At 43.3% G+C, this 22382-nt stretch overlaps 1 protein-coding gene across 8 annotated transcripts in view; it reads left to right on the top strand.

Moving 5' to 3' along the window:
* Nucleotides 1-22382, top strand: part of ADCY10 (adenylate cyclase 10) — a 230898-nt gene that overhangs the window by 138778 nt on the left and 69738 nt on the right. For 7 of the 8 annotated variants that reach the window (XM_061584558.1, XM_061584533.1, XM_061584552.1 and 4 more), the window contains exons 17-19: nucleotides 7488-7530; nucleotides 11891-12122; nucleotides 21596-21771. In XM_061584558.1, the coding sequence (XP_061440542.1) occupies nucleotides 7488-7530; nucleotides 11891-12122; nucleotides 21596-21771 (451 nt within the window). Of the gene's footprint in view, nucleotides 1-7487; nucleotides 7531-11890; nucleotides 12123-13127; nucleotides 13236-21595; nucleotides 21772-22382 lie in introns of all 8 variants that reach the window. The other variant, XM_061584568.1, reaches the window with a different exon arrangement.

Here is a 22382-nt window from a genome sequence, read left to right as displayed (position 1 = left end):
AAGAGAAGATGAAGAGTTCTTAGACAGAACGCTGGAACAACAGCAGCAAAGAGAAGTGGAGGTGGAAGAACAACAGCATGTGGTAGCAGAAGAGGAGGCTGCTTTGGAGAGGAGCAACGAAGTGGAGGAAACTCTGTGGGAAAGGGTGACAGTTAGGAGCAGAAGAGCTAGAAACACCTTCACCAGTGGAACTATGGAACCGCTTTCAACCACTTGAGGATGAGACTGGAGGACAGCCTGTGGTGGAAGAAGTACAGGAGACCCCATGTGACAACGAGCAAGAGGCTAAAGCTCACTCAAGCAGGGGCAATGAAACGTCGCCCCACAACAACAAGAAGAGTACTAGTAGTGGGAGACTCCCTACTTCGTGGGACCGAAACCCAATTATGCCGAGAAGATCCGTGGACATGCCAGGTATGCTGTTTACCATGAGGACGGATTAGATTTGTGACAGAAGGGTTGCCATCACTAATTAAGCCCACCGACAGGTATCCCTTTCTCCACATCCACGTGGAAACAAATGATACTGCCAACCGGAGCTATGAAGAAATCACATCAGACTATGAAGCTCTGGGAAGGAAACTCATGGACTTTGGGGCCCAGATAGTTTTTTCATCCATCCTTCCAGTACTTAGAAGAGGAGTAGAAAGGGAAAGAAAAATACTCCGTGTGAATGAATGGCTATGAAGGCGGTGCCGATGTGAGAGATTTGGATTCTAGGACCATGGGCTATGCTTCCTGAAAGATGGATTGCTGGCAAGTGATGGATTGCATCTCACAAGGACTGGGAAGAATGTGTTTGGCCACAGCATGGAGAAGTTCATCAGGAGGGCCTTAAACTGAATCCTAAGGGGGAGGGAGATGTAAACTTGGTGGTAACGACTGATGAAGGCTTGTGCACAGTAATGGGAACAGAGAGATTGGCTGTAATAGGGCCCAGTAACAGTCCTCAGAAAAAAGTAGTAAGGAAGCCAAGCCATAAATCACATGGTCTTCGATGCCTGTATACTAATGCGCAGAGCATGGGAAACAAGCAGGACGAACTTGAACTCTTACTACAGGAGGGCAATTACGACTTGATAGGTATAACTGAAACTTGGTGGGATGACTCCCATGACTGGAATGCAGCAATTGAAGGATATAACTTGTTCAAAAACAACAGAAGAAATAAAAAGGGAGGTGGAGTCGTGCTATATGTTAAAAATATATATCCCTGCACAGAAATACAGGAAGATGAGCTTGGTAGCTCCACCAAGAGTATCTGAATTAAAATCAATGGGGCAAGTAATAAAAGGAATGTGGTGCTTGGAGTCTATTACCGACCATCCAATCAAGGAGAAGACGAGAATGTAACTTTTGAAAAGCAAATTGCCAATGGTTCAAGGAGGCATGATGTCGTAGTAATGGGGGACTTCAATTATCCTGATATCTGTTGGGAGACAAATTCTGCCAAACACAGCCCCTCCAAGAAATTTCTGACTTGTGTTGGAGATAACTTTCTCCTACAGAAAGTGGAGGAAGCAACCAGAGGATCAGCTATCCTTGACTTGATTCTAACCAATAGAGATGATTTGGTGGATGAAGTGGCAGTTCATCTGGGAACTCTGGGGGAAAGTGACCACGCTATACTTGATTTCTTGATTTTAAAGGAAGCAAAAGCTGAGAGTAGCCTTATGCATACCCTGGACTTCAGGAAAGCCATTAATAAACTCAGCACAATGGTAAGTACGGTTCCATGGCAAGCCACCCTAATGAGAAAAGGAGTCCAAGATGGGTGGGAGGTTCTAAAAGAGGAAACTCTGAAGGCACAATGGCAAACAATTCTGTCAAGTAAAAAAGGGGGAGGACAGTAGAAGAAGCCAGTGTGGCTTCACAAAAAGCTTAGAGAAGACCTGAAAACAAAAAAGAACACATACAGGAAGTGGAAGGAAGGCCAGGCCACAAAGGAAGAGTACAGGCAGGTATCACGGAATTGTAGGGATGGTGTCAGGAAGGCTTAAAGCTGAGAATGAGCTGAGGTTAGCGAGGGATGCTAAAAGCAACAGAAAAGCTTTCTTCAGGTACATCCTTAGTAAAAGACAGAGAAAAGAAATGGTGGTACAGCTGCTCAATGAGGAAGGCAAAATGATAACAGATGACAACAAAGGCAGAAGTGCTCAAGTCCTACTTTGGCTCAGTCTTCTCCCAAAAAAGAGTCTATGACGCTCCTGAGAAATGTGAAGGGGCAGGATTGCTGCTTGAGATTAATAGACAAATGGTCAAGGAATACCATTTTAAAGTTCAGAGGAGAGCAACGAGTATGCTCAGGGAACTGGAAACAAAGCCCTATGAGGAGAGACTGAAGAACTGGGCATGTTTAGCCTTGAGAAGAGAAGACTGTGGGGAGATATGATAGCACTCTTATATTTTTATACACTATATTTTGCTGATCAACCTCTGTATTTTCTGATTTGTTTTCCTGCTCTCAATTATTGTTTCATTCTTCAAGGGACTGTACTTCATTATAAGTTACTATATGCCTTATTTGGAAATAGTGAAGAAACGATGGATGAGAACCTTCTGTACGAGTAGAAAGTTCTTCATAGGAGATTATGTGGATGTTAGTCATCAATCTACAGATCTGCTAAAATGTTCTTTTGGTGGCACATTTTCAGTTATGAGATGTTTGTTAATTCCTTATATAATACTGATTCTAGGGATGAGGGAGGATTATGCTAAAATCAAATTCAGCACTAGACTATCCTATAGTTCACACATTCATTATCTCTGCAGACTGATCTTGTTTTCTATGAGCTTCTGCAGGTTTTCCCGATTTTGGATTTTTTTTTTGAGAAAAATCTGAATAAGATGACATTGCTATCAATGACATACATGCTAAAAGCAAAAAAAAAGCTTCCTTCAGGTACATCCTTAGTAAAAGACAGAGAAAAGAAATGGTGGCACAACTACTCAATGAGGATGGCAAAACGATTACAGATGACAAAGAAAAGGCAGAAGTGCGCCATTCTTTGGCTCAGTCTTCTCCCAAAAAAGGGTCTGTGACCCTCCTGGGAAACATGAAGTGGAAGGGGCAGGATTGGAGCTTGAGATTGATAGAGAAAAGGTCAAGGAATAACCAATCACTTTGAACAAGTTCAAATCAGCAGGGCCCAATAAACTGCATCCTAGAGTATTGAAGGAACTGGCTGAAGAACTCTCAGAACCGCTGAAAATCTTCACCCTTGCAAATGCACCCCTACAGAATTAACAGCTAATATCCACACGGAAGCTCGATCTCTCACACCAAGTCCTTCTAGTGCAAGTTGAAGAGACTGCACATCAATACTCACATACTTCTGACAAATTCTCCAGAGTTTAAATCTCCAAAACAATGTTGTTTGGGAAATAGCACACAAGTCACCTGTATATTAATCTTGGTTGCTTCTAATATTGTCAACTGTAAAGTTACATAAATCTTCTGTTGTCATTACTTTAGTCTTTTTGACATTCAGCTGTAGTCCTGCTTTTGTGCCTTCCTCTTTAACTTTCATCAGCATTCGTTTCAAATCATTACTGGTTTCTGCTAGTAGTATGGTATCATCTGCATATCTTAAATTACTGATATTTCTCCCTCCAATTTTTAAACCTCCTTCATCTTGGTCCAATCCAGCTTTCCGTATGATATGTTCTGCATATAGATTAAATAAATAGGGTGATAAAATACACCCCTGTCTCACACCCTTTCCGTTTGGGAACCAATTGGTTTCTCCATATGCTGTCCTTACAGTAACCTCTTGTCCACAGTATAGGTTGCGCATCAGGACAATCAGATGCTGTGGCACCCCCATTTCTTTTAAAGCATTCCATAGTTTTTCATGATCTACACAATCAAAGGCTTTGCTGTAATCTATAAAGCACAGGGTGATTTTCTTCTGAAATTCCTTGGTCCGTTCCATTATCCAACGTATGTTTGCAATATGATCTCTGGTGTCTCTTCCCTTTTTAAATCCAGCTTGGACGTCTGGCATTTCTCACTCCATATATGGTAAGAGCCTTTGTTGTAGAATCTTGAGCATTACTTTAGTTGCATGGGATATTAAGGCAATCGTTCGATAATTACTGAATTCCCTGGGATCCTCTTTCTTTGGAATTGGGATGTATATTGAACTCTTCCAGTCTGTGGGCCATTGTTTAGTTTTCCATATTTCTTGACAGATTTTTGTTAAAATTTGGACAGATTCAGTCTTAGTAGTTTGTAGCAACTCTATTGCTATGCCATCTGTTCCTGGTGATTTGTTTCTTCCAAGTATTTTAAGAGCAGCTTTCACTTTGAATTCTAAAATTTCTGGTTCTTCATCGTACGGTTCCTCTGTGAATGAATCTGTCATCCTTGCATCTCTTTTATAGAGTTCTTCATTGTATTGCTTCCATCTTCCTTTTACTTCATCTAGGTCAGTCAGTGTGTTCCCCTGTTGATTATTCAACATCCCTAGTCTTGGTTTAAATTTCCCTTTCATTTCTCTAATCTTTTGGAACAGGGCTCTTGTTCTACCCTTTTTGTTGTCCTCTTCTATTTCTATACAATAACTATTGTAATAGTTCTCTTTGTCCCTATGTATTAGTTGCTGTATTGTTGCATTTAGGGTTCTGACCGTGCTTCTGTCTCCTTCTGCTTTTGCTTTCCTTCTCTCTTTAACCATTTTAAGAGTTTTTTAAGTCATCCATTGAGGTCTTTCTCTCTTTTTAACTAGAGGTATTGTCTTTTTGTATTCTTCCCTGATAACGTCTCTGACGTCATTCCATAGTTCTTCTGGTTCTCTGTCAACTAAGTTTAAAGCCTCAAACCTGTTCCTTATTTGATCTTTATATTCTTCTGGGATGTCATTTAAATTGTAGTTTGGCATTATGATTGCTTTGTTGGTCTTCTTTAGCTTTACTCTACCAGTTCATGATCTGTACCACAGTCTGCTCCTGGTCTTGTTTTCGCAGAAAGTATGGAACTTCTCCATCTTCTGCTACCAATTATATAATCAATTTGATTCCTATATTGACCGTTTGGTGATGTCTATGTGTACTATGTTGACCGTTTGGTGATGTCTATGTGTACAGTCGTCTTTTCAGTTGCTCAAAAAATGTGTTGGCAAGAGACAAATTATTGGCTTCGCACAATTCAAGAAGTCTTTCTCCTGCTTCATTTCTTTTCTCCTAAGCCCTATTTCCCCACAATTCCTAATTCTTCTCTGTTCCCTACTTTTGCATTCCAATCCCCCATGATTATCAGCACATCTTCTTTTGGTGTGTGATCAATTTCTTCCTGTACTTCTGAATAAAATCTCTCCAGTTCCTCTTCTGCATTTACCTTTGGAGCATAGACTTGGATGATGGTTTTATTGATAGGATTCCAGTTTAATCTTATTGATATAACTCGCTCAGACCTTGCGTTGTAGCTCCTAATTGCTCTTGCTACATCACCTCACTATTAAAGCAACTCTGTTTCTTCTCGATTTCTCATTTCCTGCATAAAATATTTTGTAGTTGCCTGATTGAAAATGTCCCATTTTAGTTCGCTCACACCAAGTATTGCAATGTTGATACATTCCATTTCTTGCTTGACAATTTCTAACTTTCCCTGATTCATGCTTCTCACATTCCATGTTCCTACTGTGTGCGTCGTACAACTCCGGACTCTCCTTTCGCATCTGTGCACATCAGCCCCTGGGCTTCCTTTCAGCTTTGACCCAGCTGCGTCATTAGTCACAGCGCTACTAGTACTTGTCCTTTGTTCTTCCCCAGGAGCTTGGTGAGTGCCTTCTGACCTGGGGGTCTCATCTTCGAGCACTATCTCGTGTTGCATTTTGGATACTCTGTTCATAGGGTTTTCATGGTAAGAGATATTCAGAGGTGGTTTACCATTGCCTTCCTCTGAGTTTGAATGCATCTTAGTCTGGTGTCTCAGCTTTGACCATTCTGCCATGGGTGCCCCTGCTAGGAGTCTAGCCTTTTGGTCTAGACTCTTGACGGCATTGCTCTCAGCTTCTTCAACACTCTCAAACCCCCTCACCATGTTAAGGTGTGCATCCTAGAGGGGAGAATCTGATGTCTCAATATTTCTGTCTGTCTTTCAGTCATAGAAGTATCCTGTCAAAAAGGATTGATGTTTATGGAGAAATTGTTCATGAAACACCATCTTTCCCACATATATTAGCTCAATGCTAATTTGGGTGCTTTGTTCATCACTTATGGTTGTTTTGTTAGTACTTGAGAGGGTAAATCTATAGCCTCTTTCACACATAGTCACAGTGGTGTAGTAGCCATATCACTGTGTGATGCAATCCTGCACAGCAGTATGTGGCTAATGAATGCAGGGGCTGATCATGTGCCTTCCCCAATGCATTCATATCAGATCAGAAAGATTCATATGACATTTCCACATATTATTGCATTAATGTCATGGATCACATTGCCAAGTGGGGTTATGACATAAAATCATAGAGTTAGAATGGATTTCAAAGGTCCAGCTTCCTTCTGATGCAGGGAGTCCACTGCTACAGTATCCCTGATACTTGACTATTCAGTCTCTGCTTAAATAACAAAGTCCACCAATTCTGAGGTAGGCTGTTCCAGTGTCAAACAGTTCATACTATCAGGATGTTCTTTGTGGTGTTTAACTGAAATGCCCTTTCTTGTAATTTCAGCTTGGTGGTTCAGATCCTAACCCCTGGAATGACAGAGGGTGGAAATTGCTCCATCATATAGTTCAGTGGTCCTCAAACCTTTTTCCCCATAGACCATTTGAAAATTGCTGAGGGTCTCGGCAGACCACTTAATGGTTTTTCTGACTATTGTAGCAATTCTAATGTGTTTGGCTAGGTTTTTATAGATATGCCAGGGGACACCTGAATGAAGCTCATGGTCCATGGATCACTGATTGGGAGCCCATGATCTAGTTGATAGACTTTCAAATATCTGAAGATGCCTATCATATGACCTCTTCTCCCTATCTATATCCAACTCATTCAGTGTTTTCTCACAGGATTTGGTCTCCAGACCCCTCACCAGGTTTGGCATCCTCCACTGTCAACATCAAAAGCAGCTCCCAGCAGCATGCCCATCATTAAGCTGGATTCTGGTCATATTTAGGCTGAACTTGGAACCTTGAAGCTTTGTGTGCATGTGGTGTTCCTGCCATATAGACACATGCTCCTATGAAAGAGTTAAATGTTGGACATCATAATATGACCAATTGGTCGAGTGCAAATATGGCTCAGTCCCTTCAGGTTCAATCCAGTAAACAATCTCCATTTGATGCTTAGTCTCTTATTTTTATTTTTTTTAATTGCTGTAAACCGCCCAGAGTGCTTCGGCTATGGGGCAGTATATAAATGTAATAAATAAATAAATAAATTTAACTATGATTTCTATTTCCTTTTTTACTTAACAAGAAACCATAACTTGTGTTGCAATGTTTTATTACAATACATTTATCTCTCCTTTCTTTCCTTTTCTAGATGAGACTGACTGGAGACCCTTCACCTTGCAAGATTCCTTTAGGTTTGATGGAAAGAACTTTTATATCCCTAGGTGTTCTGCTACAACTGAGGAGCAAGGCCTCTGGCTCTGTGGCAGTTTAAGGATCCAAGGAGCTGTCTTATATGGAATCAGATTAATGGTTCATCTTGGCTAGTACTAAAACTTTTCTAGTCCAGTTACCTGAGATCCCTTAGCTTGGAAATACAGGGAATTAAATTAGGTGCCTTTTACATGCATAGCACAAGCACTGTGTTTGATCTGTGCAACTTGCAGCCTCCAGCTACAACTCTGCCAAGAAAGATGGGTTGTCATACCCCCCATACACATACACACACTGTCAAAAGAGTACCAGAGGTTGTCTAATAAGAGTAAGAAAAGAGATAGCTTATAGGCAGGACTTTTTTTGTCATTTATCTGAAGTGATGTGGCAAATTTGGTATTGACTGTAGTTTCCCAAGAAATTAAAATTTCATTTTAATGTAATGTATTTCACCACTCTTTCTCCTATGTTCCAAGCAGCTTAGGGCAGAATTAGACATTTGGAGGACCCAGGGCTGCTGCTGCATGCGATCTAGCATAACTCTGCACTGTTCCCCACAATACATGATTATGTGAAGCAGAGATGGGGAAACTCATGATGTGATGCTGTCACATCACACAGTTATTTCCATTAGAATAGGGTACACAACTCGAATGGCTCTGAGGGACATTTTCTAATTTTTACTATCTCAAAGATGGTCAAAAGACTACATTAAACATGGTAAAATATTCTGTTAGCATTTAATTCCATAACAGGGGCCCCCTCTGGTCCTCCCTCCCAATGCACTATCCTCCCGCCCAGGCACATGAGCCGCCACCTCTCCTTCCCTTGGCAGTGATGGTCTTTTCCTCCTGCAGGCACTGGGGCTCCCAGGCCACCTCAGCCAGCCGGCTTATGTATCCCTCCAAAGAGGGACAGGTGGTGAAAATCAGTCCTAGCTGGCTGGGTACCTGGGGCCTGGTCCTGCCAGGCAGAAGTCCCACAGGGAAGGGTGGTGGAGGTGGTGGTCCCGCAGCAGCCGCCGCCGCCGCCGCCGCCTCTCCTTCCCTTGGCAGTGATGGTCTTTTCCTCCTGCAGGCACTGGGGCTCCCAGGCCACCTCAGCCAGCCGGCTTATGTATCCCTCCAAAGAGGGACAGGTGCAACTCCACCTCCCTTTCTATTCCTCCTGTTCTTTTTGAACAAGTTATATCCTTCAATTCCAGTCATGGGAGTCATCCCACCAAGTTTTAGTTATGAAGTCATATTTACCCTCCTGTATTAAGAGTTCAAGTTCACCCTGTTTGTTTCCCATACTCTGGGAAATTGTATACAGACATCAAAAACTATGTGATTTATGGTCTGTTCCTTCCTACATTTTTATGAAGACTGTCATTGGGCCCCATTAGAGCTATTCTCTCAGTTCCTCCCATAGTAGCAGCATCCCCTGTAGCTATTCCTATAAAGAAAAGGAGTGATGGCATGAAGAACAGTTGTGCCTGTCAAAGACCCTGCATGGGCTATGTGAATGGCACCTCCTATGCTCAGTGACCTCCCCCATCTATTCAGGCAGACTGGTTCAGGCACTGGAAACTAGACTCAACAGAATGGCCTCTGAACTACAAAGTGTTTGATGCACAGCCATCAATTGTCTGGGTCGAGTTCCCCTTAACTGACATGTCCTCCTCACAACGCCATACCTCCCATTACCCGTCACTACACTAACAGGGGCCCCCTCTGGTCCTCCCTCCCAATGCACTATCCTCCCGCCCAGGCACATAATAAAATAAAAATAAGTAACAAAACTCACAATCTGTACACAATCACACCCTCACTCATACAGACCACTCATACACTCATACATCCAGGGAGTAGCAGCAACAGCGACGCCTCAACAGTTAGCAGACAGCAGTAGCGGTAGCCATAGCGGCAGGGGCCCAAAAGCGATAGAGTGGCAGTGTTCCTCAGCTAAGCAAGCAGCAGCAGGCACTGGGTCTCCCAGGCCACCTCAGCCAGCCGGCTTATGTATCCCTCCAAAGAGGGACAGGTGGTGAAAATCAGTCCTAGCTGGCTGGGTACCTGGGGCCTGGTCCTGCCAGGCAGAAGTCCCACAGGGAAGGGTGGTGGAGGTGGTGGTCCCGCAGCAGCAGCAGCCGCCGCCGCCGGCAGTTGGGCTTTACATTGAGTCTTACATTGTGTAACCCTGTAATACAAAAAAGATAGGGAGAGCTGCAGCCTTTTTGGTGGCAGCCCCACATATTCTACTTTGTTACTTTTTAAAAGTTGGTTCTCTGGTCATCTCCCATCTAAAGGGTTTCCAGTAAGATAACACTGAGTGCCTTCAGAATGTTCTGTAGGCCTCATAATTATTGCTTGGTGATAAGATGGTTAATCTCTGATGACCCATGCTAAAAATAATTTGAAAATCCTGTTGTGATTACAATTTACAAAATCCTATGCAAATGCACACATAAAAATGTAAGTGTCACACTGCAGTTCACATGCCACTTGTACTGCCCACCACCGCCCGCCTCTGCAAAGCTGGCAAGGTGGCAGTGGCAGCCTTGGTGAGCAAGCAGGCAGCCTAAGAGCAGTGGCAGAGGAGAAACAGGCAGGGCAAATGAGTTGGCAAGAAGAGTGAAGGTGTTGGGTATGGCAGGGGAGTAGAGGATTGGTGGTTTGTGGGGAGGTTGGGGTTGGTGGAGAATTGGGGATGCTAGGAGGGTTGATGAGCGGAGCAAATGGGGGAAGAGCCCCCCTAATGTGTGTGTGTGTAGTAGTAGTAGTAGTAGTAATCTGAAGAGTTTGAGGTCATAATATGAACTTCTTAAAGAATGTTGATTTCCATGAGACTGGGTATGAATAGCCATGCTTGCAGGCTTAAAGACCCCCTCATGATCAGAACATTATTATATCTGTATTCCATTCTTCTTGAACTGTGCTCAGGGTGTTGTAGATGGCATTTCCCACCTCACAGTGACCTGGAGAGGTTGAATTAGGCTGTGGGTCAAACTTCTCTTTCTTTCTTTCTTTCTTTCTTTCTTTCTTTCTTTCTTTCTTTCTTTCTTTCTTTCTTTCTTTCTTTCTTTCTTTTGCAACCCTTCCTCCAGTGAGCTTGACGTGACATGCAAAGTTTCTTCTCATGTCTCCTCTCTGCAACCCTGAAGGGAGGCTAAAATTTGACAACTGGCCTAAGGCCACCCGTCAGTTTCATGGCTGAGCAGGGACTTGAACTCAGGGTTCCCAGATCTAAGTCCAACACCCTGTCCACACTATACTGGCTCTCATATGATGGAGGCAGCTACATTATTTATTCCTTTAAATAAAAGGCAATGCCATACCTCAGTAGAAGAGCACATGCTCTACACGCAAAATTTCCCAGCTTTAAACTTTGGCATCTCCAGGTAGAGCTGGCAAAGACGTCTGTCTAAAACCCTGGACAGCCATGGCCAGTCATGTAGTCAATACTGAGCTAGATAGACCAATTGTCTGACTTAGTATATGGCAGCTTCCTATTAGGGGAGTGCACAGGGGGAGGGGTGCATCAGAACCAGCTTTGGAGCTTTGGGTAGTGGTTTGGTTTGGTTTGGAGTGATGGATGGACATACCTTTTGGTTTGGAGCCGAAGAGGATCCTCCCTTTGGAAAATCCAAAGCATCAGATGTCTTTCTTTGACTATAATGGGGAAAACAAAAAAGGGCTCTAGATTTTTAATTTTTTTTACAGAATTAGATAGATAGAATTCACAGACATAGCCTGATGGGATGAAGCCTCCAGATTTCAGATAAATAGGTGCAGGGGGGTTGTGTGAAGAGCTGATGTATTCTTTCTGTTCTGGGGTGAGAGACCAAGCATGCTTTAGGAGTTGCTAAGCATTCTTTGTTGGAAGTGGGGCAAGAGCAACTCCTGTTTGGGTTCTTTTGTGTGTATTCCAGAAGGAAGAGAGAGTTCGGGTCCTCCAGCGGGCTAGGCTTGCCTACCTTTACCTGCGCTGTTCTCTTCCTAACTTGCCTCCATTGTAAACTGATATGCTCAGGGAAGCTCACCTGCCCCTCCTTTTGTCTTCTTCTTCGACTGTCTGAGGAGAGAGGAGACATCTTTGTTCTTATTCTCTCTTCTGAGCCATGAGGGCAATACCCAAATCTGGGCTTAGTTAGTTAGTTAGAACTACGCATGTCTTTCTATCTACTATGTATTTCTATAAATAAAGTAGCTTTTCTTATTTTACTAAGTCAAGTCTCAGTGATCTAAATGCAGGGCAAAAGTCTGTTACTTAGGTAAATACCCACACTAGCACACACACAGCTCAGATGCTATCTCTGCATATTGCCATAGCATTCTTTCCCTGTCTCTTTTTTGCCAGAGCTGAAGATACAGAAATGGAGTTTCTAGCGAGGATGGATGAAATCATTTTGCTCACCGAGATGGGCAAAAAAAGGATCAAGAACATGAGCTCCTGTGATTGTGAAGAGATTGTGGAATCGGTCATTGTGCCCTTGTCTCAACACTGTGTGGCTGTGGGGAATACGGCTCGTGCCTTTTATTACTTGTTGGAATCTGCTTCTGGTTACGTAACCCTCTCCAACAACTATATGGTGAGTGAGAAATACCCAGTCTTGCCCCCTTCAGCCCTCTTTCTTTCTCCACTGAGGTAGGGATAGACAAGAAATTCTATTCAGTTGGCATTTACAGCCAAATTTATCAAATCTGCATGTTCTGAAACAATACGAGAACCAAAACACAGCCATCCTTTGAAATTTGCACTTATTTGAATTTTGCAATGCAGTTTGCCAACAAAACAATGTTTATAAAAATGCATATGTTAAGGGAAAGTGTGCATGAAAATGAATATAAGTGGAAGTACCATTAAAATAATTACATTAAGAGAAATTGCTTGCAGAAATATGTTCATTAGTCAAAACTGCATACAAAATATGTTTAGTAGGAGAAATTCTCATTAAAATGCTGGAGAACTTTCCTGGGGATTTTTTAAAAAATCGCAGATTGCTGCAGAAACGTGGAGAACTGAATTTAAGACTGGAAAAAAAGAGAGAACCAAAATGGACAGACCTCCCATCCCTAGTCACATTATCCTAAATGTACGTTATTGCATGTGCAGGCTTTTGCAAAAGTCCAAGGCACTGGATAGTGACAAGGCAGGACATTGTATGATAGTCTTTACCCTTAATTCTAGTGTCACGTGGCAGACACAACTGTGGTATAAACAAAGCACTGCTGCCAGTTTTATTTATACCCCAGACCAGCATCTTGTGCAAGGTGAGTTTGGTTCCCTCTCTTCTGTAGGTTGAGGGGGTGATCGTTATGTTTGCCAAGTGGGGCAAAAAAAGAACAAACAGGCTTGGCCAACCTTTCAGGCTTTATTAGAAAAACAATGAGCAAATCTGGGTCCCTCACCTACTTACCCATGTTCTTTTAGTTGTATTTCTATGATGAATAGACTGTGTGTGTGCTAAGCTGAACCCCAGATACATGCCCACCTAAGCACCAGAATATTTGTTTGAGGAAGTTGAAAACCTTGGGGTGTGTGTAAAGAGAGCTACAAGAACTAAATCTTCTATTCTGTGTTATTCTTCTTTGAGGCATTTACTTATCTGAATACAGCAGAGAGCATGCTGAAATCTGTGGAGTCCAAGCATAAAAACATTATCCAGTTTGAGGAGTCAGTAATGTACAGTCTCAAGGGAGAGGTAGGAAGACATGCTGAATTTGGTTGAAGGTGCGAGGGCGGATCCATCTGCATGAGTCACTATTATCCTCATAGGCCTACTGTACTATCACAACGAAGAAACACACATTGTGAGCCACATAGCCTCTTTGCAATCTGCACAAAGGTCTTTGCAGAAATAGTTGTGGGTGGGTAAGGGCCACAAACTAGAGGAATCTGGGAAGCCAGGGGAGTAGTCAATTTAACCAAGGACAAGCTTGAAGTGACAAGCACAAAGGAGAACCAGAGCTAAAGGCAGGAAGTAGTCAACCCCAAATATTCTGTTCACATTTATTTATTTATTTATTTATTTAATTTATATACTGCCCCATAGCCGAAGCTCTCTGGGTGGTTTACAACAAACAAAACCAGTAACATACAATTAAAACCACATATCATCAATTAAAATAAGATTAATTGATTAATCTTTTAAATAAGATTAAAAGATTAACACTTACCATATATACATTAATATAGGAACATCACATCCCCCCCCCTTAAAACAACGGCAGAGTATTATTCCTGTTCCAGGATTTATACGTCGCGTTAACAAATAAAAGTCTCTATGGGGAAAATGTCTTTCTTTGTTCCTCCGTCTGGTCACGTCACTGCAGTCCCAGCCATTTGCCTGGAAAGTCCATCGGCCAGTACATTGTCCTTGCCTTTTATGAACTGGAAGTCCACTTGATAGTCCTGTAGGGCCCAGGACCACCTCTGCAGCATAGTGTTATGGTTTTTCATAGTCTGCAACCATAACAAGGCCCGATGATCCGTAGTCACTGTGAATCTTCATCCCCACACATATGGGCGCAACTTGTTCAGTCCCCACACAACCGCTAGGCACTCCTTCTGGACCGACGAATAGTTTTTCTCCCTCGGCGTCAGCTTGCGACTCAGGTATGCCACTGGATGTCTGGTGCCTTCTCTCTCCTGTAGCAAGACGACTCCCAGCGCGAGGTCCGACGCATCTGTAGCCACGATGAATGGTTGCTCATAGTCTGGTGCTATTAATATGGGTCCTTGGCACAAGGCTTGCTTCAGTAGATCAAAAGCCTTCTGACATTCATCCGTCCATACCACACGCTCAGAACACTTCTTCTTTGCTAATTCATGCAAGGGGGTTGCTATTTCCCCAAAATTTCTCACAAACTTCCTATAAAATCCAGCCACACCCAGAAATGCCCTTACTTGTTTTTTGGTTAAGGGGATCGGCCACGCTTGTATTGCCTCCACCTTGCTCCATAAGGGGGTGATTTTCCCACTCCCCACCTTATGTCCTAAATAGATTACTTCCTTTAGTCCAAACTGGCATTTCTTAGCTTTTATTGTGAGGCCTGCTTTTCTTAAGGCCTCCAATACTGTTGTCAGGTGTTGGACATGCTCAGGCACCGACTTGCTAAAAATGGCCACGTCATCGATATAGGCCACAAAATCTGACATGCCTCGCAACACAGTATTGATTAGCCTCTGAAATGAACTTGGTGAGTTCCTTAGTCCCATGGGTAAGGTCACAAACTCATATAACCCATCTGGTGTACTGAAGGCAGTTTTGGCTCTGGATTGCTCATCTAGTTCCATTTGCCAAAATCCTTTACAGAGATCTAGTGTAGAGATAATGGTTGCTGCCCCCAATAACTCTAACATTGCATCTACCCTAGGCATAGGATACGCATCTGGGACAGTAATTTTATTGATTAGCCGATAATCAATGCAAAACCTTGTCGTTCCATCTTTTTTCGGAACCAGGACAATACTTGAGGCCCAGGGACTGATGGATTCCCTGATCACTCCTAATTCCAGCATATCTTCCACCTCCCTTTTGATCTCATTCAAAACTTTCCCATTCACACGGTACGGAACAGATCTGATTGGGGCATGATCTCCAGTATCAATGGAATGTATAACTATACTGGTTCGGCCAGGTTTGTTGCTAAAGAGATTCCTATAGGTTTTCAAAACTCTCAGAATCTCTTCTTCTACTTCCTCCTTCACCTCCTCTGACCATTCCACTTGATCTACCCCTCCTTTGTCTTTGCTTTCCTGTACCAAATCTGGAAGTTCAGGCCCACTTCCCTCAGGGAATAAGGTAACTTGCAACACCTGTGCATCCCTGGTATGGTAAGGCTTCAACATATTTACATGAACCACTTTGCTTTTGTTTAATTGGTCTGTGGTGATTACATACGTCACTGTGTCAAGCCTTTCTCTGATGGTATATGGTCCTTCCCAGTTAGCCTGTAATTTGTCATGTTTCCTGGGTATGAACGCCATAACCATATCTCACACATCATACACACGTTCCCTGGCTGTTCTGTCATACCAGTAACTTTGCTTCTGCTGAGCTTGACTGAGATTCTCTTTCACCACTTCCATCATTGATGTTAATTTATTGCGGAATTCCAATACAAAATCTACTACAGATGTTTTGTACACTCCCAGGGTTCCTTCCCATGAAATTTTTAATAGTTCCAAAGGTCCCCTCACTTTTCTAGTGAACATGAGTTCAAAGGGTGAGAAGCCTGTTGACTCTTGAGGGACTTCTCTATATGCAATAAGAAGCATCCCAACCGTTCATCCCAGTCTTGTGGGTGATCTTGAACATAGCTTCTGATCATGCCCTTCAAAATGCCATTGAATCTCTCTGTTAACCCATTAGTGGCGGGATGGTAAGTAGTGGTCTTTAGATGTTTTAGACCACAACATTTCCACATACATTGCATCACTTCTCCCATGAATACACTGCCTTGATCCGTCAGCACTTCATGAGGGAAACCCAGCCTCATAAAGATTTTTAATAAAGCCTCTGCCACTACAGGGGCTTCTACAGATCTTAGTGCTTCTGCGTCTGGGTACCTGGTGGCAAAATCCACCACCACCACTAGATATTTCTTGCCATGCCTTGTGGGTTTGGAAAAAGGGCCCACCAAATCTATTCCCACTCTATAAAAGGGTTGTCCAATTATAGGAAGGGGCTTTAAGGGTGCCTTAGTCTTTACTCCACTTTTTCCCACCTTTTGGCATATTCCACAAGATAGACAATGTTGTTTTACATCTTTGGAGATGTTTGGCCAATAATAGTGTGCCGCCAATCTCCTCTTGGTCTTTTTTATTCCCAGATGTCCTGCACATGGGACATCGTGGGCTACCTCTAGCAATCTGGTTCTGTATTTGCTAGGTACTATCAATTGCTTCACTGGTTCACATTCATCCTTTCTCTCAGCGGGCATCCACAGGCTATATAAAATCCCATTCTCACACACAACTTGATTCCTCAGTTTGTCAGTGAAAGGAATCTGTTGGGTCAGAGCTTGTTCCTTTACCTGCTTCAAACTTATATCTTTATGCAGCTCTTCCCTGAATTGCTCTGCTTCTTTCTTATCAGAGACCACTTGATATAGTTTGTCTCCTTCAGCAGGCCTGCTAGTGGTTGCTATGGTCACCTGAGGCTGGTTAACAGATTCCACTCTGTTTGTTTCAGCCCCCCTTAATATGGCTTCTTTTTCTCTGCCAATTTGCTGTCTGGTCACTACATATATCTTTCCTTGAGCTCCCATTACATCTCTTCCCAGTATTACTGGTTCTTGTTGCTGGGCATTAATGCCTACTTTATATCGGCCCTCTCGGCCTCTCCAAGTCATTTCCACCAGGGCCACAGGCAAACTTTCTGGTTGACCCCTCACTCCTTGGATAGTCACAGTTTCCTGAGGTAATATTACCTCAGATTTTATTAAATCTGGCCTCAGTAATGTCTGAGCGGCACCAGTATCAAGCAATGCCCAATAATTTGCCCCTTGTACACTCACTTCCTCTCTCAGACTTGAATCAAGGTCTGTTACTTCTGTCCAGTTTATCTGGCAGAACTGAACCTTTTTCGCTGTTTCTAAAGCCTTGGGCTCTGTTTTCACTGCCCTTGTCTGAGCAGGATTACTAATGGGGTTGGCAACCTCACATTGAAAATGTAGGTGCCCCGGTCTACCACATTTGTAGCATAATTTCTCACTTTTAGGGTACACAGATCCACTCTGGGGTGTCCTGTGCCCTTCAGATTTTACTGGAGGACTCACTCGCTGTGGTACCACATCCCTTCTGGGTTTAAAATCTCTTGATGTTTTCCCCACCCAGCCAGTTCTGTTGGAGGCGAAGTGATCCGCCATCTCTGTGGCCTCCTGCACCGATGTAGGAGAACGGTCTTTGACCAGGAGCCTTATTTCTGGTGGTAACTGATGGTATAATTGATCCAATATCATGAGGTTTTTCACCTCCTCCACAGACTGAGCTTTTGCACTTGTCAGCCATTTCCCAAATATGTCCATCAGTTTTGCCCCCAGCTCCACAAAAGACCTCCCTGTCTGTATCTGGCAGTTTCTGAAAAGCTTTCTAAAATAATCAAGCCCCAGTCTGAATCTTTTAAACACTGCTTCTTTGAATTCAGCATAGGTGACGGGCCTGTCTGAGGGGAAATATTGGTATACCTCAGCCAATTCCCCTTTAATCAGGTTTGATAAATACTGCATGTATTTATCTTCAGGTAGCCCCCACAACTGAGCTTTTTCAAAGATGCTGAGGTAAATTTGAGGATCTTGACCAGGCTCATAGACAGCAATGTCCTTTGGAGTAATTTTTATTTTTGCTCCATCTCTGTCTTTCCTTGTCTCCTCAGAGTGAAATTTCTGTCTTTCAAATTTTAACTTTTCTACTTGTAATTCAGCATCCAATGCTCGTTGCTTCTCCCTCTCCTCAAACCCCAATCTCATTCTCTCAATTTCCAACTTCCTCTGTTTTTCCTTCTCTGCACCTTCCATCCTCAATCTCTCAGCTTCCAACTCCCTCTGCTTGTCTTTCCCATCAGCTTCCATCCTCAATCTCTCAGCTTCCAACTCCCTCTGCTTGTCTTTTTCCTCAGCCTCCCATCTTAACTTCTCTCTCAAATACTCTATATAAGCGGGATTGCTTAAATATCCTTCTGGGGTCTCTTCCCTGACAGGTTGTTTTTGCTGGGCAGTTGCAAATCCTATAAGTGCTACCCTCAATTCATCTACCCCTTTACCCTTTTGAGGTAAATTGAATGTAATGCACTTCTCCACCAGCTCCTCTCTTTTCATTTTTATGTATTCAGCCATGGTGTTTGAGTTCACTCACTCTTTGCCATACACTCTTTGCCAGTCACTCTCACAAGTAATCTTGTTTTGTTATTTCGGTTTGCCACACCACTGTTAGGGATTCTCTAGTATTCGTATCTGGATTCTCTGTTGTTCGTATCCCACCGCTACCACCACATGTGACACCCTTCCTGGCTCTCCCTGTCAGGTTCCTACCTGCGCGTGGCTTCTGCCTGTCACTAGGCACCACCAGGGACTCCACCAGTCCGGACTGTCCTTTTTTATTGTTTCTCTCCCCGCTCTAGCATAGATCTCAACAGATCCCCCTGCTAGGCAACCACCAGTCACATCCTAATACTAGTATTCCCAGAGACTCTGAATACTGGTATTGTTATTCTCTTCACCGCTGCCACCATTTGTTACAGTTTCTCTTCAGCCTTGGTCATTACCTTACCCTCCCTTCTGGTCTGTGAAACCCCAGCCAAGGATCAGACCTTTGGTAAACCAAATTAAGTATTTATTAAAGATAACAAAGCTAACAAGATTAACAAGATTTCTTCTTAAGGCACATAAGCATATGGTTTTACTCAATACTAATCCGAACTCCACCCCCCTCCTTCTCCACTCTCTCCTGGCAAACAACTCTCTAAACCCCACCAAGCAACCCACTCAGTTTCACCTCATCCACCCCCCAGATTCCACTCTCACTCTTCCTTTTATACGTTCAGCCATTTTAAACACTCAGCCAATCATCTAGCATTCTACTGCCCATTCACTCCCCCTCCTCTTTCACTCCACTTACCATGTATCTTCTAAACAACCAACACTTACCATATATACATTAATATAGGAACATCACACTGGGCCACCAGCCAAAGTTGGTAGAAAGCACTCCGTGTCACCGAGACTACCTGAGCCTCCAATGACAGGGATGGTTCTAAAAGAACTCCCAAACTACGAACCTGCTCCTTCAGGGGGAGCGCAATCCCATCTAGGACAGGTGGAAAATCCACCATCTGGTCAGGGGAACCACCTACTAACAGCATCTCAGTCTTGTCTGGATTGAGCTTCAATTTGTTCGCTCTCATCCAGTCCATTATCACCGCTAGGCAACGGTTCAGCACCTTGACAGCCTCACCTGATGAAGATGAAAAGAAAAAGTAGAGCTGCGTGTCATCAGCATACTGGTGACAACGTACTCCAAAATTCCTAATGACGGCACTCAGCGGCTTCATGTAGATGTTAAAGAGCATGGGGGACAGAACTGACCCCTGCGGAACTCCATATTGGAGAACCCAGGGTGCCGAGCAATGCTCCCCAAGCACTACCTTCTGGAGACGGCCCGCCAAGTAGGAGCAGAACCACTGCCAAGCAGTACCTCCAACTCCCAAATCCACGAGTCTCCCCAGAAGAATACCATGGTCGATGGTATCAAAAGCCGCTGAGAGATCAAGGAGAATCAACAGAGTTACACTCCCCCTGTATTTCTCCCGACAAAGGTCATCATACAGGGTGACCAAGGCCGTCTCCGTGCCAAAACCGGGCCTAAAACCCGATTGAAATGGATCCAGATAATCGGTCTCATACAAGAGTGTCTGGAGCTGGTCCACAACCACTCTTTCTAGGACCTTGCCCAGGAATGGGACATTTGCTACCGGCCTATAATTATTAAGATTTTCTGGGTCCAGGGAGGATTTTTTCAAAAGTGGTTTCACTACCACCGCCTTAAGGCAGGCAGGGATCTCTCCCTCACGCAGTGAGGCATTAATTACTTCCGTGGCCCAGCCGGCTGTTCCATCTCTGATAGCTTTTATTAGCCAAGAAGAGCAGGGGTCCAGCACGGAAGTGGTTGCACGCACCTGTCCAATCACCTTGTCAACGTTCTCAAGCTGCACCAATTGAAACTCATCCAAAAAGTCATGACCAGGCTGTGCTCCAGATACCTCATTTGATTCAACTGCTATAACACTGGAGTCCAAGTCCTGACGGATGCGAGAGATTTTTTCCTGAAAGTGCCTAGCAAATTCATTACAGCGTGCAATGGATGGTTCTACCGTGTCCCTAGGGCCAGAGTGTAATAGCCCTCTGACAACTTTAAAAAGCTCCGCCGGACGGCAGATAGAAGATTTAATAGTGGCAGCAAAATATTGTTTTTTTGCTGCCCATACTGCCCCTAAATACAAATTGGTATAGGCACTTACCAGTGCATAATTGCATCCATCAGGAGTTCGTCTCCATCTGCACTCAAGCAGTCTCCTATACTGTTTCATTGCTCTCAGCTCTGAAGTGTACCATGGAGCCGTATGAGCTCTACATTTACCTGCACAAAAAGAGAGCCAGAGCACGAATCAAGAGTAGCTAAGGGCACAGCCGGATAATCTGTTCAGGGTAGCTGGGGGCACAAATTAGGAGACAATGAACCGTGGAGGGCTGCAAGCTGGCCAAGGGAAAAAAGAATGCATCAACTAATCTGCATTCTTCCCATACAACCTGAAGCATGCAGAAAGCCAGTGCATCTCACACAGAAGGAACAGCAGGTCTTCTCTGCTACCTCTGAATGCTTAGTTTAATTTGCATGCAGAAGCAAGCACTACACAAATGGGGTACATGCTTCTGATTTCAGCAGTGTATAAAAATTGCTGTTATCCTCAGATTCGCATGGCTGCCTATTTCCAATGTGAATGGTTATGTGTTTCTGATCTATGTAGGTGCAATTCCAGTTTCCATGCACAAAACTACTCACATCTTTTTATGTCTGTTAACAATCTCTGGCATTACATTATTATTGTTGTTGTTGCTGTTGTTGTTATTGTTATTAAAGTCACTTTCCTTGCAAAGCAACCCCAGACGGTTTACAACAATCAGATTAAAACCAATTACAACAAACTCATTAAAACAAGAAACACAACACAACCTAAAAACAGATTAGTACAAATAGGTCTTGCAAGACCTGCCACATTAAAAAAGGCCATTGATACCTAAAAGCCTGGGTAAAGAGGAATTTCCCAGATTCAGACTAGGTATAGTTTTGCATGTGATAAAATTACCCAGAATCAGATCTATCTGGTGGCTTCTTAGGCTATATTTGTGCTAAAGTTTAATAAGAACAGCAAATCAGAGTGAGCAGGTGGTTGTGTACCAGAACAAATCTCAAAAGGTGGAAATGTATTCTGAGTAGAGTTCAGAGGATATTAATGAGCTCACCAATAATCATTATATTTTTGTCCCCCATATATCTCTGTAGGTCTCTTACAATATGGGACAAATTAATTTGGCAAAAAAACTGATGAAGAAAGCTTTGAGGTTATTAAAGAGAAGCTTTCCAATTACTGTTGTGGGAGCCTTTTTCATGTCCATGGTGGAAACTTCCAAACATTTGTCTCATCAGAAGAAGCAGACTTTTTGGCAAATGCCCAGTGGGTATGGTGCTGACAAATTGTTTTTAAATCTGGGTGGGTGGATGTGTTACCGAGTCACAGAATAGAAAGGGATCTCAAGTATCACCTAGTCCACCCACTAGATCTCAAGTAACCTACATCTGGATGCCTGTCAAGTCTGTACTAGAAAACCCTTCAAGTCAATCCCAAAGAAAGTCAAGCTCCATCTCTTTCCCTCTCTAGGCAGCATATAGTCTGTTCTTTGGGCCATAAACATTTCCCATAATACTGAGATCTACCTTAGGGTAGTCTGAACCATCCAAAATACAGGTTAAGTGTGCTTATGCCAGCTAATAAACATGCTGGATTGTATTTTATCCCAGTCATGGTGCATAGGATGAACAATTGTTCCTAAACTTCTTAGAAGAATCAGAAAGATATCATAGATGTTTGAAAGACTTGAAAATTGTCAAGAGAACCCCCATCCTCTGCAGTCACACCTGTGTTTGTGCTCCCACATCACCTGATGTGGAAGAGGCCAACTTGCATCCTTATAGCTCTGGTTCATCCCATCAGGGGTTGCTCTTCCTCCTGCCTTTCCTTGCCAATGGTAGGAACAGAATGCTGAGCCCAATATCTCAGGAAAGCAGCAGA

This window comes from Rhineura floridana, chromosome 1 (genome assembly GCF_030035675.1).
Source record: "Rhineura floridana isolate rRhiFlo1 chromosome 1, rRhiFlo1.hap2, whole genome shotgun sequence".
In the NCBI taxonomy this organism is placed as follows: Eukaryota; Metazoa; Chordata; class Lepidosauria; order Squamata; family Rhineuridae; genus Rhineura; species Rhineura floridana.
The sequence above is the reverse complement of the archived record's forward strand: the minus strand, read 5'-3'. Positions and strand labels throughout refer to the sequence as shown.